At 38.8% G+C, this 12,244-nt stretch overlaps 1 protein-coding gene across 3 annotated transcripts in view; it reads left to right on the top strand.

The window, feature by feature from the left end:
- Window positions 1–12,244, top strand: part of MAPKBP1 (mitogen-activated protein kinase binding protein 1) — an 83,616-nt gene that overhangs the window by 27,095 nt on the left and 44,277 nt on the right. For all 3 annotated transcript variants that reach the window (XM_031952141.1, XM_031952143.1, XM_031952142.1), the window contains exon 3: window positions 8,259–8,350. In XM_031952141.1, the coding sequence (XP_031808001.1) occupies window positions 8,259–8,350 (92 nt within the window). The remainder of the gene's footprint in view (window positions 1–8,258; window positions 8,351–12,244) is intronic.

Below are 12,244 nucleotides of genomic sequence, written 5' to 3' on the forward strand. Positions count from 1 at the left end.
GTATCTCTCCTTTCCTCCGTCCCTTCCCCCTTCCCCCTCTTTCTTTCTGTCTCTGATTGTCTCTTTCTGTCTCTGTCTCTCTCTCAACACATTCACAGCATATGTAGCAATTGTCATATGCATAGTCTACTAAGAGGAGAGAAGATATATTCCACCAGCTGTTCTTTGGAAGCAGTAAGGTTTATTTCTTTTCCTTTTGGTTCAGCTGTTTCTTGGTGTTATTTTTATTTACATTATTGTGGTCATTTTATATATTTTTCTAATTCTGCTTTCTTCATTCTGTGTTCAGTGTATCCACATCTAATCATGTTTCTCTAGATTCTTCATATTTGCTTTTTATTATGGTACAATAATATTGAATAATATTCATATTCCAGAATTTGTTTAGATACTCCCCAATAGATAGTAGTCCATTTTGTTTCTAGGTTTTTTTCTGCCACAAAAAGTGCTACTATGAACATTGGGTATGTATGAGGTCTTTCTTTTAGTCTTTAACTCATGTCTAGTAGTAGATTACTCTGTGCCTCTCTAATGACTCATATTATATATTACTTTGATTATTTGTGTACTTTCTCCTACTAGATGATAAATTACTTGAGGGCAGAAGCCATGTTTCAGATTCATCTTTTTGTCTCTGTATTACAGTGCCTTGTACATATTAGGTGGGTGTTTAATAACTATTTGAACTAGTGTCCCTTTTTTGTTACCTCATAGCTAACTGTTTTTCCCCTCCTTCCACTCTAGTTAGGGACTACACAGCCTTTATATTTTCAGTGCATACTTTATATTATGCTTTCTATATACATTGGAAGTTTGGATTGCTTTGAACATATTTTGTTATATCATTAGGGGATGGGAGGCTTTTTCTCCTTCCCTCCCTTCCCCCCTTAATGGCACACTGTGAAGACTGGTGGAGAACATGGTCCAGTTGACATTGTGTGAGGGGTGTTGGTGTCTCTGCCTTGTGCTTGTGGTAATTCTGCTTTCTGGCAGCTTGGTTGCAAAGGGAACTTGACACCCGTTTCGGTGTGAGTGTAGGCTTTTCCCATCACAGGGCATTACACCTACAAAAGCTTGGGCTGTATCTGTTTTATTCTCCATAATGTGGAGCTCAGCCCTGGATAAATAAGGGGGATCATCACAGGCGCTAAGTGGCTCGTTTTTCAGTTGTGAGCCTCTGCCTCTGCAGTGAATACTGTTATTGGAATTTAAAATAAAACCAAGAAAACACTTGGCTGCCTGCAGCACCTGTTCTCCATGGCCTTCTATGCTATTAATTGCATTTGCTCTTCAGACTGACTTCTTCTTTTGGTGGGAGCTACATTTCAAAGACTATGGAAGTAGAGTCTTTGTGCCTGAAGTTTCATTCAGGTATTAGTTTTTAGGCCCTGACTTAGGGTAGCAGACTTTCTTCACATATTTCCACCTCTGCCCATCCCTGGCTTGTTTTCCTCACTCCCAAAACTATTCTTTTAATTAATTCATCCAAGAATTATTTCTTATGTGCCTGTTATATATACCAGGCACAGTGATAGGTACTAGAGCTACAAAGACAAAAATGAAACAAGTGTGGTTCAGAAGCTTACATTCCACTGAGGGTGAGGAGAGGAAAGATAATGTACATAGAAAAGTAAGTATAGAAGATGTACAAAATGAATATCGACATTTTGGGGGTGGGAATTTAGAATATATATGGTCCTTGTGCAGGATGGTACCTCATATGATCTTTGAAAGAAGCTTGTGTTTCTATAAGGTTAGTGGAACCATATATTCTAGGCATTGGGCTACAGCCTTAGCAATAGTGCAGAGTTGTACAAACATCCTTTTATTCTCTCTGGTTCATTTCTGCCCTGCTCCTTGTGCCCCATCTTCCACCCTGGGCATCATTCCTGAGAGAAGCTAAGTCACTATTGGGTTTTGTACTCTCAAGGATCACAGTTCTTATCTTAACCCTGGCCAAACAGAAAGGTACACTCTCTCCCATTCCACTCCATGTATACCTCTAGCTTTGAGAACTGTAATAATCAAATCAACAGCACCATTGTCTGTAGGATGGGAGTGTCTGTCAGTACATTACTCTACTGTTGGTTGTACTTACCAAACTTCCTTCACTGGCCAGTTTTCTCTCCTCTTAGAATATAAACTCTTTGAGAACAAAGCCTCTTTTTGCTTTTATATTTGTTTCTTCTGCACTCAGCTGTGCTTGGCACTTAGTAGGCACTTAATTAATGTTTTTTATTCTTCCATTCATTCATCTCAACAATAAGTAGGTCATGAATCCTAGATTGCATGAATGAGTAAGCTTAGATCTTACTTAGAAAAAGGATACATTGGAAACAGATTGTGAAAGGCTTTAAATTCAAAGCGGAGGAGCCTGTATTTCATTCTAAAGACAATGGAGAGCCACTGAAGCAGTAAGGAAACATTAATAAATATTTGAACTAATGTCCCTTTTTTGTTACCTCATAGCTAACTGTTTTTCCCCTCCTTCCACTCTAGCTAGGGACTACACAGCCTTTATATTTTCAATGCATACTTTACATTATGCTTTCTATATACATTGGAAGTTTGAATTGCTTTGAACATATTTTGTTATATCATTAAGGGATGGGAGGCTTTTTCTCCTTCTCTCCCCCACCCCCCTCCCCAATGGCACACTGTTGAAGACTGGTGGAGAACATGGTCCAGTTGACATTGTTGAGGGATGTTGACGTCACTGTCTTGTGCTTGTGGTAATTCTGTTTAATAAATACATGTTGACTGCCAAAGTGGAGGCAACTATGATAGTATACATACATCTTTTTAGGAGTTTGGATGTGAAATCAAGGAGAAATATAAAATGATAACTTAAGAGATACTAAGACCAAGTAAAGCAGGGATCCTCAAACTTTTTAAATAGGGGGCCAGTTCACTGTCCCTCAGATTGTTGGAGGGCTGGACTATAGTAAAAACAAAAACTTTGTTTTGTGGGCCTTTAAATAAAGAAATTTCATAGCCCTGGGTGAGCGGGATAATTGTCCTCAGCTGCTGCATCTGGCCCGCGGGCTGTAGTTTGAGGACCCCTGAAGTATAGGATGATGGAAATCTTGTGTTGATTTGAAGGCAAAGTAAGGAGCCAGCAGATAAGAGGAGTTAAGGATTAAGTAGGAATAGACACATAAAGATGAAAGCTGCAGGAGGAGATACCATGGAATCAAAAGACTCAAATCTAGAAGTAGCGTTGAAAAGGAGGGCCAGCTCTTCCTTTAAAGAATGGAGCAGAGAGGGAGGGAATGGGGGATGGTGTTGAGGGTTTTTGAATTGTAAAATCAGGGTCAAGAGAGGGAGTTTATAATCCAAGCATCAATTTTTTCAGTGAAGTTTGTATCAAGCTGTTCTGTTGAAAGAAAGGGGGAGAGATGGTGGTGACTTCAGAAGAAAACATTTGGAGTAGTTGCCTTAAGGATTTGGGATAATCTACCAGGGAGGAGTAAACAATGGTATTGAAGTATTATAATGTTATAGTATAGGCCAATTGAGTTTACTGAACATTATTAATTCATAGTGGACCATATCATCAAGATTGTCGAGATTTTGTTGTTCCCATTATTGCTCAGCAGCTCTGGTACTGGAGAAATGAGATGATGGAAAGTAATACAGGATTAGATTTTGGAAAGGTATTAAGCAACAGTAAGAAGGGGGACAGGCATTCAAGGGTAACTGCTGGACTAGGCTCTTAAGCAGGTTACTTCTTGTACTAAGAGCAACTTTCCCTGCAGCATTATATTATATGAATGATCTTTTGCTTCTGTTATTTTGTGTGTACTTAAAAAAGCAAGAGAACAGGTCATAGACTTGTTCTGTACATTTCCATTGCTGGTTGGGTGAATTCTATTGAAGTAGCTAGAAGAATCAGAAATAAGGAAAGGATAGGCAAGTATGGAATTGTTAAGCTACTACCTTTCTAACTCACAGCCAGTTTGGACTGCTAATGAGGTTCAAGAAATTTAGAGTGCAGAGTTGTCTGTAATAAATTCAGGGATTCAAATCAGTCTTCCATTCAGTATTAAGACCTAGCCGAACTTGTGAATAAGTAGGAAAAAGGAGAGGACCTTTTATAGGTCCTTAAAGCAGAGTATGCTGACTATGCTAATTGCTTGCTTCAGAAAGTTATTCAAAATAACTTAAGGGATTGACATTTATTGCTTGGCTCCCTGATTATATACATTGATTTTGAAGTCAAGAGAATCCTATCAGTGAAAGAAATTCAAGGCTTCACTTCCAAAGAGGCCCGCTTAGAGACAAAATAATCCTGTCAATGCCCCTCTCTGCTTGCCTCAGAAAGTTACCTCCTCTGTTGAAATCTTTGGCTGGGCTTCCTGATTATTTATAGTAACTGTGGGGGTCAAGATAATTCTGTCAGTGACCCTCCCTTATGCCCATATAGATATTGGGTTGCTTGCAGAGAAATGGCCTTTTGCTAAGGTCTTATTCACCTTATCTATGCCAGATTTTACCTAATGTTTCTGTGTAGTGCTTAGCATACTAATGGTTTGAAACCCAATGTCTGGCAGAGCAGACAAAGATTGGGTGATGGGAGTGAGGCAGAGTTCTTGCTGCCTTTGTGAAGTTAGGGCTCATTTTAAGTCTTCCTACAAAGGAAACATACTGCTCAGCTGCTTGTGAGATGTGGAAAGCAAAGTGACTTTAAAGTCTTTCTCTTTAGGTTTCTTTACTTAGCTTTCTTTGCTTGCTTTGATGTTATCTTGGGGTGCCTTGATAGGAGAAATAAATAGAATTGATAGAATGTTGATGTTGTGCTTAGGAGAAGCTGTGGCTTCTATCAGCTTCTGTAGAGGAACTGTATTTGTACCTGGCGTGGTGATAGTCTGAAGTCTGGTTTTTGAGGCCCATAGAGCCTTTGGTTCAAGTGATTGAAATTGAGCAAGAGCCTCAACGACATCAGTTGCTCTGAAAGTCCAATCCAAACCTCCTTGCAAACAGGAAGCTGGTTTGAGTTAAGAACATAAAATAAAAAGCAGCTGATGCTTCTGAATTTGGTTTCCCTACCCTTCCCCCTCCATACTAGCAAGGGAAATAACTTTGCCTTCTTTTCCCCTCAGAAAGGACAGCCAGAAATCCAGAGAAACAAACAAACAAACAACAACAACAAAAACAAACAAACCCAAATTCTACAAACCCTTTGAAAATGAATCAGACTCCTGCCTACCAGCGCTTTCCCAGCCAGAAGTATGGTCCACTATCCCTTAGCCATGGGAAGGAAAATGAGTAAATCTGTAGGGCATTCAAAAATTAGAGCCTGCCACTCCCTTTTGCTTTTTGGAAGAGGTTGTAAGTGTTCTTTGGACCTAAATAATACCAAGGTCCTTTTTTTCCTTTCAAGACATTGAAGAAGTTTGGATTTGGAGCGCTATCCAACAAATCCAAAATAGTCATAAAATTATTTCCAGATTAAAATGCATCTCTAGGCCCACCAAAAAACTCTTTAGGGGAGTAGGATGCCTCAAAACAAACACTATTCCTTTCCTTAGACCAGTCTCATAAAAACCCTGAATTGTCTGCATAGGATTGCAACTAAAGAGCCTTGTTGTTATAAAGTTGTGTTCAACTCTTATTGGAGTGAGTTGTCATTTCCTTCTCCAACACATTTTACATCTGAGGAAACTGAGGCTAACAGGGTTAAATGACTTGTCTAGGGTTACACAGGTGTCAAAGGCCTCATTTGAACTTGTGCAAATTTTTCCTGACTCCAGGCCCAGCGCTTTATCAGACACTGTGCCACTTAGCAGGGACAGACTAGTTTGAGTTGAATTCAGAAGATACAGTCAAATTATCAGGCCCCAGTTCATTCAAATAATAAACTCCTAGAAAAGGTTATTTTCAATTATCATTATCAACAATCATCATTATTCACACATACTACATATTTCCACTGGAAGTAATCAAATTTATGTTTTATATAATTCTAACTTCAAATTTGAATTGAATACTTATGACTACTTCAGGGGGAATTCATTATTACACTAATTGGGGCCTAATTGTATCTCTTTCCTAAAACAGCTACTTGGTTTAGTAGGAAATCTCTTGAGTGTGGCTTTCTGTGTGGTTGTTCTGGGCTTAATGCTTGAAGGAAGAGTTTGGCATTCTTCCAGTATAGGGAGGTTAGGCAGGGGTCAGATAGGCCAACCATAGCCTGTGAGCCAAATCAGCCCTGCCCCAGCAAACTAAGAATGGTTTTTACATTTATAAATAAAGTTTTATTATATTTTCAAATGTAAAAATCATTCTTATCTTTCAGATTTACAAAACACAGGTCTTGTAATTTGCTCCAAGCCCTTTGGTTAAAGTCCATAGAACCGCAGCATCAGCTGAATTTTCTCATTTACACATATTTTGAAGTCTCTGGACAATACCTCATTTGAGAGGGGGCACAGAATAAGAAGTAACCAGGGTTTGAAATAGACTCAGTTCAAAAGGGGAGAAACTACAAGAATATTTGGAAAAAGCCAAAGTCCTTTTATTCCACTAAGGAATGTCAGTTCCTTATTTAGGCTAGTCCCTCTAAACTTGCCAGATGGGCATTGGAGTCTCCTAGCTAAAGCTGAAGTGTCTCTCAGTACCTGTTTGATAGGTATTAGAGTTCCTTACCTAAAGTACTCATTGCCAAAAGATTGGCTTGTATTCTGGCTTACAATTTGTGGAAACTCAAGGATCTCTTTTCTATATGATTTTGGATTGACCCAGTTTTGGGGGATTTATTCTGGTACTGTGTGGTTAGTAAAGAGAGTGTGTTCCCAATTGTGTTCCCAATACATATGATCTCTGTTACTAAATTCAAATCAAGTTCCAATCAGGACTGCTTGAATCTATAAATTGGGGCAATTCATGGGGAAAGAAACATCCTAACGCTTTTGAGACTCTTTGGGACTTAGAAATAACGCTGTGGTGATAAGGCACAGCTCCCCCAAAGTATTTGTGGTTCCTACCACATATGTCCTTGATTTGGGGTTTTTTATAGTATAATAACAACCTAAACCTTCAGCATTGCAGTTCTACAGTTCCATACATTAAGAAGAGAAAAGTGTCAAGCGACTGAACACTCCTCTCTGTCATGTCTTTATTAGATTGAGTGTGGCAGTATTACTGAGTAGAGCCACAGATGGTAACCCAGACAGAACCAGAATATGATGCGTCCAGTGGGCATGGGCAGCCTGTGAAGTAGAGACAGAAGCAAGGGAAATTTTAGTTATTGAACATATGATTTTATGGCAGGAAGATAATAGCCTAGTTGATTATAGCTATAGTTATTGCTTATTTGAGAGATGACCAGATGATTTTGGGAAAACAATGTGAATAATGATGATAGATCTGTTTGGCCTTTCTTTTGGGGGGGTCTTAAAGGATTTGACATATTTTTTCCTTGCCGTCTTTTGAGAGGAATAAGAATATAGTAGTTTAATAAAAATAACTAGTGTAATCAAGTATTTGTACCTAACAAAATACTTTATGGAGGTAGGGTCTGTTTCTCCCTCCTCAGCTTATTTTGTGTCCTGGACTGATAGACTTGTGATGTTTGTAGCCCTCTTAATAAGGAATGATGAAATGAAGAAATGAGGATGTTACAGTTTATAAATTCCAAATAACCTTCTAGTTCTTGGGCATTCTTTTCTTAGGTTCAGGACACCGAAACACTGAAAGAGAGGCTTACCTCCTAGTAGAGTGGTGCAGGACACAGATCCAACTTACCATTTTGTTTTGTAGAAACTAACCTTGACCCAGGTAAAAACCCCCTTTAAATATAGGCATTGCCTAGAGGTTCATTCCTGTGTGATCAAGAAACTCAGCAGACCTTTTATCAGGCTTTTCTTTTTCTGCAGAAAACTAGAGGGGCTATTGGATTTGTAGGATCCCCCCTCCCAATAAGAGACCAGTAATGGTTCCTGGCTAGCAATGTAAAGTACAGCCAAGTTCATTTCCAACTCTTAAGCCTCAAGTTTCCATTGTTTGGTTAACATCTCTCTTCCCTGTCTCACTGTTGTATTTTCTTTTTTTTATTATTATAGCTTTTTATTTATAAGATATATGCATGGGTAATTTTTCAGCACTGACAATTGCAAAACCTTTTGTTCCAATTTTTCCCTTCCTTCTCTCCACCCCCTCCCCCAGATGGCAAGTAGATCAATACATGTTAAATGTTAAAGTATATGTTAAATACAATATATGTATACATGTCCACACTGTTGTATTTTCTTGATCAGGTAACCTTGGAGAAGGTGCTGGGAATAACAGTGTCTGGAGGCAGAGGACTGGCTTGTGATCCCCGGTCAGGTCTGGTTGCATACCCAGCTGGGTAAGTCACTGGGAAGGGGATCCAGTAGCAAGGGAATTTCTAGCTATGGAACTGAAAGCCAGTTGAAAATAGGTATAGGTTTCTTGGTTTTCTGGAGGAAAGGAATTAATAAGTAGTAGGAAAAGTATATTCAATTAAGACCTTTACTTGACATTTTTATATCATTGATATAAGGGCAGGTGCACATAAAGGGATGATGGAAAGGTAGAGGTGAGAAAGGAATGAGTGGTTTCTTTTTCATATTGCACAATATATAGTTTCTAAATCCTTGCCACTTTGAGAGTTGTCAGTGGCAGGGAAGGAAAGCAGAATGGGCTGTGCCTGTTCTAGCCCATCTCACTTCCTTTTTCCTTTCTTTCAGAGGACTTGTGTATGTGGAACTAGAGCTTCTTCCTTAACATAGTGATTGTGTAGAAGTGCAACCACATTGGTAACCAGACACTTTTATTCTTTGTTGACTAGGAAAGAGTTATCTATTCTTACTGCCAACAGAAGAATGAAGTGGTGAACAGTTGCTATAATTGCTGTAGCCATTCTTTTAAATTTATTAACAGATGCATGATTTGCCAGGTTTGCCAGAGCTCTTTGTGTAGTTGTTTCTCAAGAGCCATTTCTTTCCTGTGCTGTCCATCTGTCAGACACTTGAGCAAGAGATCCTCAAATTAAAGGAGGTCCATTCTGTGGCAGGGTATTAAAGTATGCTTCTCCAGTCTTTTCTCTGAGCTAATCTTTCTTCTATCTCTTGTAGAAAGATCTATGTTAGCTTCTGTAGCTGTGTCTGAAGAAAGAGATATAAACAAGTCTCTTCATGGTTCAGAAACAGTGGCAGATGACCTTTGGAGTTGGAGAATTCCCTCTGGGATATCGCATGGGTATTCCACTCCTGACTTTTGTTTATTTGGTAAACCTGGTTCTTTTTTGTCTTTGTTGTTGCTTGATGTGTAATGCAGGCAAGAAAAGCCATTTTCAAATGAGTTCTGTTTCCCTTCAGCCTGGGGGAGTCCTACTCCACAGCTTCTTGCTTGCAGTATTCCAAGGCCTTATGCCTGGAAGAGTGTGTACGGAGCCCCAGGAGAATTGCAGGCATTATCCTTTCACAAGGAGTACAAGGAACCCCAGGGTATCCTAACGGGGCCACCCTACATTTGCTCCAGAATGTTTAATGTGAGTCAGCTCTGGGCAATGTCCTTGGCTTACACTTTGGCCTGTTGTCTTCCCAGAGCTAAAGCTGCTCCTTCTAAATTGTCTCTCACTCTGGGTATTCTTTAGTACTATTTTAGGCTAGAATCTACTTTCAACCCTCGGAACCATCATTCTTCCTGATCTATTGGGATATAGAAAGAGTAATAAATTGCCTGAGCAGGCTGTTTCTTTCTCTCCCTTTTTTGTCCCCCTCCCGTCTGATGATCCTAACTCTTTTTCCTTCTTGCTTCCATTGCATTTATTTCTGTAGAAGCTGTATCAGGTATCCTAGAAACAAGAAGAGAAACAAAGCATAGTATATCCTCCCAGAGGCCTAGAAGCAAATATCAAACCAAAACAAAATTTGCTAAAAGGAAATGAAACAGCACAAGGAGTTAAGAGATTGGAGGAGAGGGATATAAAGCAGTCAGAAGAAGATTTAGGTTAATTGTTAGGCTGCTTTATATGGCCATTATCTCATTTTTTAAAAAATTTGTTTGGAGACTCAGTTACACTGCTTTTGGCATTCCTCCAATATTTCCTTACTGTTTTAACTTTCTCTAACAAACTTACCTCTTTGTTGCCATACACTGTGTTCTCTTTGTTCTTGGAAACCCAGAATGTGGGTTTCCACGGGTGACCAGGTGTCTTCTCTGAGTTCAGCTCAACAAACTGAATGTCTACAATGTTTAGGTCCAAATCAGTTTCCCTTTTTCTGATTGACTGGATTCAAAGAGTTCAGAAGCTTTGGAATTTAGTATCAATCCAGTTGTTCTCTATTGCCATTAGGTTTGTAGAATTAATCTTCTTGTTCTTAGCACTTGATAATAATTGGGCCAGAGTTTATTTGGAGCCTCCTAGAAATGTTTCTACTACTCCTAGCCATGTTTCTGAAGGGACTGGGAGAGGTCCTAGGAAAGAAGATAGCATGAGCCAGCATTCAGGAGGCTTCCAAATTATGTATGTGTCAAGACTGAAAGTTTTTGTGTATCTGCAAGAATTCAGCACTTTTCCAGTCTTCATTAAGCTATGCTATACTCGTGAGAATTCTAACAATATAACTGTTATCACATCATTGGAGATCAGGGTCTGAGGGTCACTATGTGAAGTATGAAGACAGAATCTTCTCTCTTTTTGGTTTTGATTTGATGGGTAGAACACAAAGAGATAAATACTTTTTCTCCTTCCCATGGGGTGAGGGAGAGAGAATTATTATAATTAGTGTATAACTGGGTGTCAGGACTTAAGGAGTTTTGTGTACTGTTTAAGTTTTTTGGGTTATTGTAGTTAGAGGAATCAAACACTTGGACTGAAACTGCCTTCCTTCTGGGCTTCTTGAAGGCTGGATACCTGCAACAAGTATCTCTTAGCATGGATTTAGCATGGAATTGATAGAGACAATAATTATCTAATTTAGCATAGTACTTAACAGTTCTCTAGTTCACTAATGAGCTTAGTACTTATGAGTTCACATCTTTAAGAGAGCATATATAAGCTAGGAGCCTCAACCAGGATTGAGTCCAGGAGATTCACAAGTCTAAGACACAAACCCACTCTTGGAGGCAGAGTCAGATTCATTCCATATTACACCTTTGTGCTGGCTGGAGACATTTGGAGGGAGCTAGGGGCTGAAGCTCAAGACTTTGAAGGACACAATAAAGGATTTGGACTTTAATCCTTGGCTGCATTTGAGGTGATTATTACTTTGAACTGAAACAAAGGCTGCTCCCAGAAGCCCCCCAAGAAACCTGCTTTCAGAGAACATTATATTTTAGAGAAGAGAATACTACAGTTGAACTGAAGAAAAGTTGCAGCCTTCTAAACCCATCTAACCCCCAGTACCTACTATTATAAGTCTCTGGCTTATAGAGGTCAGTATAGCAAGAGCAAAGATTAGAAATGGATGAACTCCATTAAGCTAAACTTAAAGGACAAGGAATAGAAGAAATTGGTAGGAAACGGGAGTGAGCTTTTGCTCAGGTTTATCTTGGGCCTTTGAAGAATGAAGGAGACAATGCATTTGCAATACTTATCTTTGAATTGCTTATATTACCCCAGAAGAATTTAAGTTCCTTGAGGGCTTAGAGAATGCAACTTTTTTTTGGTTTGTCTTAGTGATGGAGAGAGCCATCTGCATCCAGAGAGAAGACTATGGGCACTGAATGTGGATCACAACATAGTTTTTTCACCTTTGTTGTTATTTGCTTTTTTTGTCTTTCTCATTTTTCTTTTTGATCTGATTTTTCTTGTGCAAGATGATAAATTTGGAAATATCTTTAAAAGAATTGCACATGTTAAATCTATATTGTATTGCTGGTTGTCTAGGCGAAGGACTATATAGGAAGAGGGGAGCTAAGGACAGTTTTGCCAAAAAGAGGAAAAAAAAAAGTCACTGACATGTTTTTTGTTTGTTTTTGCTGAGGCAATTGGGATCAAGTGATTTGCCCAGAAGGTCTTTATGACCAAAGCAGAACTAGAGATCATTACTGATCACAAAATAGAAAATTTTGATTATACCAAACTGAAAAGTTTTTGTACAAACAAAACTAATGCAGACAAGATTAGAAGGGAAGCAATAAACTGGGAAAATATTTTTACAGTCAAAGGTTCTGATAAAGGACTCATTTCCAAAATATAGAGAGAATTAACTCTAATTTATAAAAAATCAAGCCATTCTGCAATTGAAAAATGGTCAAAGGATATGAACAGACA

This window comes from Sarcophilus harrisii, chromosome 2 (assembly GCF_902635505.1).
Source record: "Sarcophilus harrisii chromosome 2, mSarHar1.11, whole genome shotgun sequence".
NCBI classification, from domain to species: domain Eukaryota; kingdom Metazoa; phylum Chordata; class Mammalia; order Dasyuromorphia; family Dasyuridae; genus Sarcophilus; species Sarcophilus harrisii.